This window comes from Oncorhynchus nerka, linkage group LG24, assembly GCF_034236695.1.
Source record: "Oncorhynchus nerka isolate Pitt River linkage group LG24, Oner_Uvic_2.0, whole genome shotgun sequence".
NCBI classification, from domain to species: Eukaryota; Metazoa; Chordata; class Actinopteri; order Salmoniformes; family Salmonidae; genus Oncorhynchus; species Oncorhynchus nerka.
The window spans coordinates 60,637,722-60,652,501 of record NC_088419.1 but is presented as its reverse complement, the minus strand read 5'-3'; the positions used below and the strand labels follow the sequence as shown (position 1 = coordinate 60,652,501).

At 42.3% G+C, this 14,780-nt stretch overlaps 1 protein-coding gene across 2 annotated transcripts in view; it reads left to right on the top strand.

Moving 5' to 3' along the window:
- Window positions 1-1,061: 1,061 nt before the first annotated feature.
- The window catches only part of LOC115108339 (guanine nucleotide-binding protein subunit alpha-11), an 83,818-nt gene continuing 70,099 nt past the window's right edge, over window positions 1,062-14,780 (top strand). Inside the window, exon 1 of one of the 2 annotated variants that reach the window (XM_029632545.2) lies at window positions 1,062-2,246. In XM_029632545.2, coding sequence (XP_029488405.1) covers window positions 2,111-2,246 — 136 coding nt within the window. In that variant the 5' untranslated portion in view covers window positions 1,062-2,110. The remainder of the gene's footprint in view (window positions 2,247-14,780) is intronic. The other variant, XM_029632544.2, reaches the window with a different exon arrangement.

Below are 14,780 nucleotides of genomic sequence, written 5' to 3'. Positions count from 1 at the left end.
CTTTGATTCCACGCTCCATGTCCAAATCATCAATGAAGTAACTTAATTGAGCTAGGCAACCAATGTCAGTCACTTTAAGATGATTTGGACCGGAAAGCAAAAAATGTACTTGCATTGGTTTTGGACTGCATTTGAAAACAGTGGCCAGCTAAACATAAACAAAGCATGGATTGCTGTCATACATTGTCCATAGAGTGCTTAGGCCTACATGGTAAGGAAACCAATATGTACTATCCCTTTAATTCTCTACAAAATGTTAGCAATGCATATCTGTCTTCCTCAGGTGTTGAATTGTACCTACCATAAAGTTGGAACATTTGTGGCCTACTTTTGCAACAGTGGAGTAGGCTAACTATAGATGTTTGACAAAAGATGGGCGTTGTCCATCCAGTCAAATTTCTGGATCTGTGGTTGACACTCCTCGAAAGGAAAGATTGTTTGTTGCATAGAGTTAGATAGAGGGCTCTAGTACCAAAACCGAATTTTAGCACGGGGAAAGCTTTTAAGGACTTTCACTATTTTGAAGTAGTCAACTGGGTGGGACTTCCCATGGGTTAAGGAAGGATCACATAATTCCATCCAGATCACCAGGCGGGATCAGCCAATGAATTACACTCGTGAGCAAGCATTCCATAACTGCAGGTGGCGGTAAATTGCCAAACTTCGCGTTATACCTGTTCAAATACACTCCAGGTGACAGTATGTACCCTTTCAGTTGGTTTGCCAACTCAAATAAGAAAATTGGCTACTTCAAAATGGAGATGGCCTCAATAGCGCTGCCAGAGATACTGTATATAATGACGAGATGGTCAACGCCCTAACAATGGGAGTCATTATCCCAAGGGCCGAAAAGCAGGCACTCTGCATATAGCTGTGTATTACCGCTTCGCCTCTACATCTCTGGCACTGCCAGTGCTCTCACAGACATGCCTATCTAAGTCTATGGTTTATCGGTTTCTCTAACAAACTTGGCAGTTTTTAGACCTGCCCGCAATGACAGCGTGTAAACCCCACCCATTCAGTTTTGATTAACCCCCCTCATTCTCTGTCTTGATTTGCTTTCGCTCTGTCAGTGACTTTTCCTCCCAAGTGTAGCCAGCAACAAGGTAGTGAGTGTACATCACACCCGGGCTGACGCGTGATTACCAAGGGGAAAAAATTAAAAGGGGCGATAAACGCACGAAACATTCAAGGCAATGCCCCTTTTGTTGTCAGCGAGCGTTTTATAAGTGTTTGATTAGTTTGAATCTACCTACATTTTTGGAGGATGATACCACAATGAAGAACGTTAGCCAAATTTGGCGTTTTAGCTAGCTAAGTGTCATATATGGCTAGCTAGCCCGCCTAGCTATATATTTTAGCCAGCTATCTAACGTTAGCCATACTTGTTAGCTAGGTGGTCACGGCTAGCAAATACAACACAAGCTAGCTACAGTACAGTAGCTTGCTATCCTAGCTAGATAAAGCGAGTACTTTTTTTGTTTTTAATCTTCGTCGTGTTTTGCCGTTTGACAGCTAGTTAGAAATTTAGTTAACTAGCAGATGGACAGTTTCACAGAGGCTCTTTGTCACTACTCGGACGTTTTATGGTCTTGGTTCTGGGGCGGCTAGGCGTAGCATGAGACTGTACAGATGTGGCAGCCAAGTTTGTCCCGTTGTCTCCGGGTCTTGGGTTGGTAAGCACACGGCAATTTAAATGCGTTGGAAGAGTCGTTGCTAGAGAACTACGACATTTAGTTAGAAATATATTGGTCATTTTTGGACTGAAACGCTAACTATCCTGTTGACTGTGAAGAGCTAGCTAGCGATTGTCGCTGGCTAGGTGCTATCGAGTTTAACTGGGCCATATTAGCTAGTTGTATCTGCCTTGTCTAGAGACTTACAAGCTGTCAAATATTTGGTGTAACTGCCCAATGCTAGCTCGCGCAAAGGCGTCCTCAAGAGGCCAAACTTCGTAGCTAGCTGGCTACATTTGTTGCATCCACACCACTCATTTATTTTTACCCTTGGACTGTCCATTCGGATTTACAAAGGGGATTGGGACAATTATTTGCTATTAAGTGTGAGGTGTGGGCGCCGCATTCAAGTCTGGCGTTTAAATACTGCGGTGATGACTTTAGAATCCATGATGGGTTGTTGCCTGAGCGAGGAGGCGAAGGAGTCCAAACGAATCAACGCCGAGATCGATAAGCAGCTCCGTCGAGACAAGCGAGACGCGAGGAGGGAACTTAAACTTCTTTTGTTGGGTACAGTAACATTAAACCATTCTTCCTCCATACACACACGTTCCCATAATTTAATTAATTGGATGGATGCTTGAAGTCTTCAATTATTGTGATTGGTATGTGATGGCTTTCAATTTCGGAGTCAATTATGCATCATTGCTGAAGTGATACCATTCATCATAATGATATGAGTGTTGTATTTGATCTATAAGGATTTATAGTATGCAAAACAAGTTGCCCCCAATTACATAACAGCCATGCTGCTGCTGTTGCTGCTGTAAACCACAACGTTTCCCTACGTTATCCGATATGTAAAGCGATTTGACTTTATGATTTGGATGGCATTGTGAGAACAACTCTGCATTGTTTGTAAAGGACTCGTGCATATCACGGGAAAGTCTACACCTGTTGTATTTGAAACATGTGACAAATAAATATTTTATTTTGAGGATTCTACGTGAAGCCTCCAGGGCTGACATATCTGAGCTGTATTACAGTGCATAGGACAAACATGAGCCCCACAGTGGACACGTCATAAAACTTAGCAGTCAAGCACAGAAATAGTTCCAATCGTTTTTTTCACCATTCATTTTTTCCCATAGGATATTTTAGAACCAGTTCAAACAAGGTCTGTTTCATGTAGGCTTTCCCTGGTGTGACGTTTTGATAACTGAAAATGTCTCTTTGACAATGTGACTTTTATCAGTATCAAGTGCATTTCCCCTCAGCAAAGTATTTATCAGCAAAGTGGTTTTATTTCGAGGGTGTTGGGATCACTGTAAGTTATTTAAGATAACTTCCAAGAGTTAGTTTCAAAAGATGGGCAGGGACTCCACTGTGCTCACTTTAGGGGGACGCTTGTTCCACCATTGGTGTGCCAGGACAGAGAAGCGCTTTGACTGGGCTGTGCGGGAGCTGCCCTCCCGTAGGGGTGGTTAGGACCAAGAGACCAGAAGTGGCGGAATCGGTCTTGAAGATGATGCAAGCTTCAACTGGAAGCCACTTTGGATGGTTGAAGACCAGGCGGGCTGCGCCATTCTGAATAAGTTGCTGAGTTTTGATGGCACAAGCGGGGAGTCAAGCCAACAGTTGCACGAGTCTAGACCAGGATTTCTCAAACTCGGTCCTGGGGCTCCCACTGGGTGCACATTTTAGTTTTGTACTAGCACCACACAGTTGATTCAAATAACCAACTCATCAAGCTTTGAGTATTTGAATCAGCTGTGTGGTTCTAGGCAAAAACCAAAAAGTGCACCCAGTTTGGCCTGGATTAGGACCTGCTGTGTGAGGAAAGGTTGTACTCTTTGGGTGTTTTTAGAGCATGAACGAGTCTGTGCTTTAATGTTTGCAGAGAACTACAGGGTGTTGTCCACGATTATGCCAAGGTTCTTTGCACTCTGGGATGGGGACACTGTGGAGTTGTCAGCTGTGATGGAGAGTTCTTGAAGCGGGCAGGCCTTTCCCGGGAGGAGGACAGCTCTGAGGTTTAGCTTGAGGTGGTGGGCCAACATCCAAGCTGAGATCTGCCAGACACGCAGAGATGCGTGTCGCCGCCTGGGTGTCAGAAAGGGGGTAAGGAAAAGAGATGTCATCCGCATAGTAATGATAGAATAGACTATGTGAGGAAATGACAGTGCAGAGTGACTGTGTAGAGAGAGAAAAGAGGGTCTAGAACCGAGCCCTGGGGGACACCAGTAGTGAAAGCACGTGGTGCAGACACAGATCCTGTCTACCTGCCAGGTAGGATGCAATCCAGGAATGTGCAGAGCCTGAGACACCCAACCCTGAGAGGGTGGAGGATCTGATGGTTCACGGTTTTGAAGGCAGTGGATAGATCTAGGGGGGGGGAAGTAGGCCAATAGGCCGTACATATATTTATAAATTTGTAGTAAAAAAAATGTACCCCTTTTTTTTCTCCCCAATTCCGTGGTATTCAATTGGTAGTTAGTCTTGTGCCATCTCTGCAACTCCCGTACACACTCGGGAGAGGCGAAGGTCGAGAGCTGTGCGTCCTCCGAAACACGACCCAGCCAAGCCGCACTGCTTCTTGACACAATACCCGCTTAACCCAGAAGCCAGCCGCACCAATGTGTCGGAGGAAACATGCTACCGGCCCATCACAGGAGTCGCTAGAGCGCGATGGGACAAGGAAATCTTAGCCTGCCAAACCCTCTCCTAACCCGGATGACGCTGGGCCAATTGTGCACCGCCTCATGGGTCTTCCAGTCACGGCCAGCTGTAACACAGCCTGTGATCGAACCCAGGTCTGTAGTGATGCCTCAAGCACTGCGATGCAGTGCCTTAGACCACTGCGCCACTCGGGAGGACCCCGCAAATTGATTTTAACCATTGGTCCCCCCCAAAAATGGGGCCCTCTGTTGAATTTCAAAATCCCGATGTGGCCCTCGAGCCCCAAAAAAAGTTTGCCCACCCCTGATCTAGGAGGATGAGGGGAGAAAGTCCGCTTTGGCAGAGTGGAGAGCCTCTGACACAGAGGAGAGTGAGCTGCCTTGACGCCTGTCTGGTTAGGGTCAAGAAGATTGTTCTGAGGGAGATAACGAGAGTTAGACCGCACGCTCAAGTGTTTTAGAAAGAGAATAAAGGGATACCAGTCAATGGGTGGGTTTCCCTGTGGGTCCAGCTTTTTATTTGACTTTCATGGGCTTACCAACACCAATGATAACAATTACATTTTAGAAAAACAATGGCAACACTAGCTATTCTCTTATGGAATTTGAAAGCCCTTAATATCGCTAGCAAATGTTCCAGCTGTCTTGATATTCTAGCAAGAAACCATATTGAAATAGCAATGCTCAAAGAAACACACCCGCACCAAAAGGACACGCATTAGAATAGAGAACCATTTGTACAAACTGGCTGATTTTTGATCAGCCCCAAACAAAATTAATGATGTAATCATAATGATACATAAACTCAATCACCATCATTGGTAAAGACCAAGAAGTTAAATGTATCCATAATGGAAAGAGAACGGCCTTTATTAATGTGTATGCTCAAAATGTATATAATCATATCTTTTTTTGATTCTCTGAACAACGTGTTAGAATTAACTGAATTCCAACTGTTTATTGGGACAGACGGGAATGCCATTCTGGACATATCTGGTACAAATCTAATAAGACCACTACAATTCACAGGCAACCAAGTCTCTCCAACATATACTATTTGATTACAACCTTATTGATGCCTGGTGAGCTTATAACCCTAAAGCAAAAGATTACTCTTTCTATTAAACAGGCACAAAACATTCTCCCAAGTTGATTTCATACTATTATCTACTCTATTTTCTTAAATCAAGAAAATGGAAATTCAACATTTAAGCCTTTCTGATCATCATGCTTGTTACTGCCAGATACACATTTCAGAATCTTGTAAAAGAGCCACAAGGTGGAGCTTTAATATTTCCTTACTACAAAATCCGACTTTCTATGAAAATTTGAAATTGAATGAATTCATAATGATTTATAGTCTTGTCCCATCGCTGCAACTTCTGTATGGACTCGGGAGAGGCGAAGGTCGAGAGCCATGTGTCCTCAAACACTGCACTGCTTCTTGACACACTGCTCGCTTAACCCTGGAAGCCACCCGCACCAATGTGTCGGAGGAAACACCATACTGTTGGCAACTGTGTCAGCGTGCATGCGCCCGGCCTCCCACAGGAGTCGCTAGAGCGTGACCAAACCCTTCCCTAACCCGTACGATGCTGGGCCAGTCTCCCGGTCGCGGGATCGAACCGGGGTCTGTAGTGATGCCTCAAGCACTACGATGCAGTGCCTTAGACTGCAGGAGGCCTAGATTGAGTAATTTAAAAAATATATATATAAGAACTCCTCTTCTCTCAACTGAGGAAGCCTGCTTGCTGGGAGCCCTCATTTCTCTCCATGAACTCAAAAGGGTATTGGATAACATGAATAAAGGCACCTGGTTGTGACTGTATTCCTCCTGAGGTATATTTAACACTTTGGAATCAATTAGTTCCACTGTTACTGTTACTTGAAAATATTAACACAGCCGTTCACAAAGGTTCATTTATAAGGGATTTAAATACAGCACTAATTCCGCTTTTATTAAAAAGGTTACGGATGCCACACAGTGCTCTCATAAACTCCCTCTATCTTTGATAAACACAGTTTAATATCTATTTTCAAATGTTCTGTCTTCCCGCCTCGAAACTTACTTACCCAAATTGATACATCTGAACCAAAGCGGGTTTATTAAATGATTATCCTCAGAACCTCCGTCTATTACATATCTTACATGCTTCATCAGAAACTAAAGCTCCTTGGGCAGTTCTCTCGACGCAGAAAAAGCTTTTGATAGACTAGAAGGGTCATATCTTTAGTTGGTTTTTGAACATATGGGACTTAGCTCCAATTTCATGATTAAAGTACTATATGACAATCCCTCAGCCATAGTAATAACAGGCAATACCTGCTCTGTTCCGTTCAGAATAACTAGAAGTAGCAGGTAAGGTGATTCTCTCACCTCTCCAATTTGTCTATGGATCCCCTGGCCCGGGCGATTTGATAATTGATGGAAATTACTCATCTCTCAATTCTATGGATCACATAATCTCATTATATGCTGACGATATCTGACTTTCTCTTGACAATATATCTCAATCCCTCCCAAAAGCTCAGATAATCATAGACAAATGCAGCTCTATTTCAAGTTCTAAAATCTAACAATCTGCCCTACTGCCACTCGACCCTGATGGAGGACTCCATCCCAATCGTTTCCCATTTGAAATATTTGGGAATAGAGATATTTCCTTCCTTAGATAAAACCATGGCCTGAAACTTTAACAGAACACTCAATTAAATTCGACCGGACTAGATGGACTAATATCCCAGGTTTTTTAACTGGCAGATGATCTATTATCAAGATTAATATATTGCCACAGCTGAATTTTTGTAGTTAAATGCTTCCCTTGTCTCCCCCTTCTGGCTATTGGGATCAAATCCATAGCGCGGCTTCAAAATGTATATGGCCAGCAATGTTTTCGGCACTGAGCAAATTTCAGGTCTGAGCGCAAACTTGAACATAGTGAAAATTTGGTGCAACTTCCAGCGCGTGTTTGCTATGAACAGTTAGGTTGTACCTGCAATACAGTTTTAAGTGGTCATGTAGACTACTGTGGCTATTTTATCATAATGTAAGCCTACCAGAGTGGCCTACCATCAAAACCAATGGAGCTAATGTATCCCATAACATTTTAATATAGAAATAGCTGTTATATCATTTAGCCTACAGTAGCAGTCAATTTGTGGTGTTCAATGTAGGCCTACATTCCATAAGACTTTTGGAAAAAAACATGCATGGCTTGACATGAACCTGTTTATCCACTTGTGCTCCAGACAAGGAGGTGGTAAAAATGTTGGTTTTTGATGCAAGAAACCACTTAACAAAATAAAATGCATTATTATTCCCATACCATGATTACAGAGAATCAGACCAACTATGCCACCCTCTGCCTATTGGGTACTTAGCTTATTCAAGCCTCTCTCAAAATACAACACTGCCCCTTTAAGACAAAAAATAGCTCTTTACCTGACATGCTTTTCAAAGATGTCTAGAAATGTATAAGTTTTGTGCTCTTGTAGGAAGCAATCACTCTCCCATTGCTGACTACAAATTATCTATAACTGTGCAAATAATTCACTAACTAGCAAAGAATATGAACAAAATGTGCACACGTGGCTACATGCAGCTCTCGCTTTGATCTTAAAACAAGTGCATCTACTCACGACCGTTCATGCTGTCAACACAGTACAGTTCAATTTAAATGGCAGATCCATATTATGGTGATGCTCTATTTGCATGTAAGCCTACTGCAGCTCTGATTGTTTATGCCACACTGGTCTGTGTAGAGTACGGGCTGACTACAACAAAATCTATTGCATAGTTTGTCTTGTTTCGCTATATTGCTTTGAAAGTGGCTAATATTGCATTGATTCAATCAACTGCCACAGTGAAGGGAAACCTTGATCGTGTTAACATGGAAAACTCTAGAACACTGGTCATCAACCCTTTCTGAGTCAAGATTACAGAGTCAAAATGCAAGCCAAGATCTACCGCTCAGATTCTTTTATAACAGGACTTAAAAAACGCAAGGCTAAAACAGTACTGTAGCAATGAGGTTTGTGCAGTAAGCTATAGGCCCAATACATTATCTCCGCATATTTTTTAAAATTTTATTTCACCTTTATTTAACCAGGAAGGCTAGTTGAGAACAAGTTCTCATTTACAACTGCGACCTGGCCAAGATAAAGCATAGCAGTGTGAACAGACAACAACACAGAGTTACACATGGAGTAAACAATAAACAAGTCAATAACACAGTAGGAAAAAAAAGAAAAAGTCTATATACATTGTGTGCAAAAGGCATGAGGAGGTAGGTGAATAATTACAATTTAGCAGATTAACACTGGAGTGATAAATGATCAGATGGTCATGTGCAGGTAGAGATACTGGTGTGCAAAAGAGCAGTAAAGTAAATAAATAAAAACCGTATGGGGATGAGGTAGGTAAATTGGGTGGGCTATTTACCGATGAACCATGTACAGCTGCAGCGATCGGTTAGCTGCTCAGATAGCAGATGTTTAAAGTTGGTGAGGGAGATAAAAGTCTCCAACTTCAGCGATTTTTGCAATTCGTTCCAGTCACAGGCAGCAGAGAACTGGAAGGAAAGGCGGCCAAATGAGGTGTTGGCTTTAGGGATGATCAGTGAGATACACTTGCTGGAGCGCATGCTATGGGTGGGTGTTGCCATCGTGACCAGTGAACTGAGATAAGGCGGAGCTTTATATTGGCTTTGCTTGAATTGCCCTGCTAATGCATTGTTGTTCGGGCCATTTTAATTAAACAAAAAAATATATACATTACCGTTCAGAAGTTTGGGGTTACTTAGAAATGTCCTTGTTTTTGAAAGAAAAGCAATGTTTTTTTTTTGTCCATTTTAAAAGAACATCAAATTGATCAGAAATACAGTGTAGACGTTAATGTTGTAAATTACTATTGTAATTGGAAACGGCTGACTCTGCCGTCTACACTGTATTTCTAATCGATTTCATGTTATTTTAATGGACAAAAAAATTGTTTTTCTTTCAAAAACAAGGACATTTCTAAGTAACCTCAAACTTTTGAACGGTAATGTATATATTTCAAAATTTGAGGTAGGATATATGATCACACCGGTAAAATATCTGTTGTATTACTTGTGAAGCACAGCGGAGTGAACATACATTTAAATAATATTTAATTGGGCTGATGGTGCCTGCATCTGATGGTCAGTTTCAGCAGATGGAGGGTCCGCCTCTCAAAATCTCCCTGACCAAAAAGGGTCACAGTCTTCCAGATTAAGACACAAGTTGAGTTGCTCTGCATTATTTCTGCCTCATGCACAAATTCATGTTGCTCTTATGAACAGAGAAAGTGAAATATTCCTCTATTTAAAAAAAGACCTAGCCAACCCTATAAAAACTTTCCTACTCATTCATTACTGCTGCAGTGCTTGTTGTAGCACTGAGTGGAAATAGGAAAAAGGTGCATTTTATACGTTTTGAATACAAAGTGCTGACAGTGCTGGGTAAGAACTTAAACATGAATTCACTCATAAAAACAGCATCTCTTTGCTGTATTTGTTGTCTCTCTAGTCATGGTTTTAAACATTTTGGAATCTCACAGTATCAACTTTGCGGTAGCTTTCTTTTATGCCTGCTACGATACTGCAGACACTGTCATCTGAGCCATCCGATTGGCTAGCGGTAGGCTTATAGTGCAATTGATTTGCTCTCTGTGCCTGCCCATGAAGGTAGTTTGTACCTTGAGACACATGAAATAGTTAAAAATGGCAACTGTTCGCCTACCCGGCACAGGGCAGCTGGATCGGATGCACCTACCGCCAACATCCCGAGACAAAACAAAAAAAAATAGGTACAAGGCTTTATCATTGGGTTTTTTACAGAACATCAACCGGTTGTTGACCACTGCGCTAGATAGTTGAGTGATGTTCAATTTCGTGCTTCATTTTTGATCGGCAGTCCAGGGGGAGCTGCGCAGCAGACTCTGGGATACTGCGCGCACAGCTCAGAGTGAACATTGATTGCAAGGTAAGTGAGCCTGGAAAAAATGTATGAACTTGGAAAGAGGTAGGACGATTATCCATACCAAACTTCAAATTGTATTTACAGAATGGCCTTACTGAAGAGCTCAGTGACTTTTAATGTGGCACCGTCATAGGATGCCACCTTCCCAACAAAGTCAGTTTGTCAAATTTCTGCCCCAGTGAACTGTAATTTTTGTTATTGTGAAATGGAAACATTTAGGAGCAACAATGACTCCGCCGCAAAGTGGTAGGCTACACAAGGTCACCAAATGGGACCACCGACTGCTGAAGCGCGTAAAAGTTGTCTTTTCTCAGTTGCAACACTCACTACTGAATTCCAAACTGCCTGGAAGCAAGGTCAGCCCAAGAACTGTTCGTCGGGAGCTTCGAAATGGATTTCCATGGCCGAGCAGCCGCACACAAGCCTAAGATCACCATGCGCAATGTCAAGCGTTGGCTGGAGTGGTGTAAAGCTTGCCGCCATTGGACTCTGGAGCAGTGGAAACGTGTTCTCTGGAGTGATGAATCGCTTCACCTTCTGGCAGTCCGACGGACTAATCTGGGTTTGTGGATGCCAGGAGAACTCTACCTGTCCGAATGCATTGTGCCAACTGTAAAGTTTGGAGGAGGAATAATGGATTTGAATATAGGCTACATTTTAATTTGAAATTAAAATGTGCAATTAGGAACTGTTAGGTCTAGTTCTTTTTGACCATGTTTTAGGTCTACCTAAAGGATTCTGAAAAAGAACATCAGTATGTTCACTTTTTCTGTATCCGAGTAGCAAACTCCGCAGGACACGGCCCGCAACCAAAACATGCGGACTCTCCTTCAGGACTCTCCTTCACTGCAGCCGACGTGAGTAAAACATTTAAACGTGTTAACCCTCGCAAGGCTGCAGGCCCAGACGGCATCCCCAGCTGCGCCCTCAGAGCATGCGCAGACCAGCTGGCTGGTGTGTTTACGGACATAATCAATCCTTATCCCAGTCTGCTGTTCCCACATGCTTCAAGAGGGCCACCTCTTGAAGCTAAGGTAACTGAGCTAAACGACTACTGCCCCGTAGCACTCACTTCCGTCATCATGAAGTGCTTTGAGAGACTAGTCAAGGACCATATCACCTCCACCCTACCTGACACCCTAGACCCACTCCAATTTTCTTACCGCACAAATAGGTCCACAGACGATGCAATCTCAACCACACTGCACACTTCCCTAACCCATCTGGACAAGAGGAATACCTATGTGAAAATGCTGTTAATCGACTACAGCTCAGAATTTAACACCATAGTACCCTCCAAACTCGTCATCAAGCTCGAGACCCTGGGTCTCGACCCCGCCCTGTCAACTGGGTACTGGACTTCCTGACGGGCCGCCCCCAGGTGGTGAGGGTAGGTAACAACATCTCCACCCCGCTGATACTGTGATTATTAAGCTTATTTAGAGCGTCCAGTTTCGATTGACGCAACAGTCAGCATTGGAGCTAGCCACTTTAAAAAAATGTCCTGAACGTGACCAGTTTATTTTTGGATGCAATGTTAAGACATTCACAGAAGTAGCAACAGCATACACAATCATCCAAACTGGAAAATGTAGGCTACGTTAGCGCAAACTGAGGAAAGATTGATGTAACTTAAGCTGCCATTTTTAGAGAACTCTTGGCTGACAGAAGCCACAATATGAATTAGCTAATAGTAATTACTATTCACAATTCATTACATCACGGGTGAGCTCAACATTGATCTAAATACGAGACACTTTCTAGAAATCAAAAGTAATCCGACGATGGATAGTTTGTGTGCGCCGCCATGTTTGTTCTTTTGCGTCAAATAAAAATGAGGAGACTATGAGTTTAATTTGCAGTATACATGTTGAAGGGGTTGTCATCTACTATTGTTCACTTGCCTTCATTCACTTCTGGAAGTTTACTCGAAAGATAAGTGAACCATTGCTTCACCTCATAACGTCTTTGGTCTGACAGACGTTTACGTGACACCCAGAATGCATTGTATGTCAACAAACATGGCGCCGCAAATAGCTTAGCCTTAGCTCATTTTATAATCAGGACAACAGGTGTCTGTTACAATCAATGCAATAATCGGAATTGCATTATTTGTCACCAGTACTTGAAAACGGTAAATGCATTATGCTCCGTACATACATAGATACATACTTAGGAAACAAGATGATATACAGAAAATAACGCACTTACTTTGCTCGGAACACACATATCCAAAGTTATTATTTGTAAGTAAAACAACAATGCGAGTGCCAGCCAGAAAATGTGCAAGACTGCGCAAATGTTTGCATACTTGATGTGCGTAAAAAATGGGGAAGAGCAACATTTGTCCGGCTCAGTAAAGATTCAAACATAAATTGTCCGCAACACTGAAATGCGCTACTTCACCTCAAATCAAATTGTTGTTAGAAAATACAACCTGTTTGAAAATCAAATTGAATCATAGCCTCTAGATAATTAGCTGGCAGCTCGTGTTAACTGTACTGTTGCGTAACGTCACATTTTGGAACAGTGAGTGCATTCTGACTTGACGTGCATAAAAATAAAACTCTGGCAGCGGCGACCATTAGAAAAGGTTAGAAGGTAGGCTAATATAAGTGATATCTGAGTATTGTTATGGACAATAAAAACATAGTCCTACCAATTTTTGAAAATCATTCTGCAGCCTAGACTAGATAATTTTTCAATAACTAGGCCTAGCAATGTCCTTTACCAGACTCTGGAGGTGCAGTCAAATTTGTGACATCACGATGTCGTCACCATCGACGGTGGCTGTCAAACATAGTTGACAAATAGAAGTTGAGTAATAATTGGACGAAAGCGAAGTTGACATTCATTATAGGATATATGAGTGAAGATCACCTCTTCCAGGATAATAGGAGACACCATATCTCTCTTCTCAGCCAGAGGGCGGAAGAATCATGTCAACCAATTTAGGATGTACTAGCGCCTGTAAATACAATTTGAAGTTTGGTATGGATAATCCTCCTACCTCTTTCCAAGTTCGTACATTTTTTCCAGGCTCACTTACCTTGCAATCAATGTTCACTCTGAGCTGCGCGCGCAGTATCCCAGAATCTGCTGCGCAGCTCCCCCTGGACTGCCGAGCAGAAATGAAGCACGATATTGAACATCACTCAACTATCTAGCGCAGTGGGCACCAACCGGTCGATCTCAAAGGCATTCCTAGTCAAAACCTAAAATGTTCTGTAAAAAACAACAACAATAAAGCCTTGTTCCTATTTTTTGTTTTTGTCTCGGGATGTTGGTGGTAGGTACACCCGATCCAGCTGCCCTGTGCTGGGTAGGCCTACTCAGTTTGCTGCATGCACAAAATAAATATTAGACAGCAAGCCTCTTGATCCAGGAGGGGATTGTCTGCTGTTACCAAGCAACTGATTGATTTTGGAAGACGCTAGATGGCTAACTAGCTCCTAAAATAGCAAACCAAATGCCCAACAGCATTTAGCACTTTTTAGACAGTTAACTTAATAGTTTAAATATATCAAGCTGTCAAATAGTTGTTCCATACTGTAATTAGATTTGTAATTACATTGTGTGTTTGTGTGTGTGTGTGTACAGTTGAAGTCGGAAGTTTACATAAACCTTAGCGAAATACATTTAAGCTCAGTTTTTCACAATTCCTGACATTTGATCCTAGTAAAAATTCCCTGTCTTAGGTCAGTTAGGATCACCACTTCATTTTAAGAATGTGAAATGTCAGAATAATAGTATAATTATTTATTTCAGCTTTTATTTCTTTCCACACTTTCCCAGTGTGTCAGAAGGTTACATACACTTAATTAGCATTTGGTAGCATTGCCTTCAAATTGTTTAACTTGGGTCAAACGTTTCAGGTAGCCTTCCACAAGCTTCTCACAATAAGTTGGGTGAATTTTGGCCCATTCCTCCTGGCAGAGCTGGTGTAACTGAGTCAGGTTTGTAGGCCTCCTTGCTCGCACACACTTTTTCAGTTCTGCCCACAAATTGTCTATAGGGTTTAGGTCAGGACTTTGTGATAGGCCCTCCAATACCTTGACTTTGTAAAATCAAATTGTATTTGTCACATACAGTCGTGGCCAAAAGTTGAGAATGACACAAATATATTTTCACAAAGTCTGCTGCCTCAGTTTGTATAATGACAATTTGCATATACTCCAGAATGTTATGAAGAGTGATCAGATGAATTGCAATTAATTGCAAAGTCCCTATTTGCCATGCAAATGAACTGAATCCCCAAAAAACATTTCCACTGCATTTCAGCCCTGCCACAAAAGGACCAGCTGACATCATGTCAGTGATTCTCTCGTTAACACAGGTGTGAGTGTTGACGAGGACAAGGCTGGAGCTCACTCTGTCATGCTGATTGAGGTCGAATAACAGACTGGAAGATTCAAAAGGATGGTGG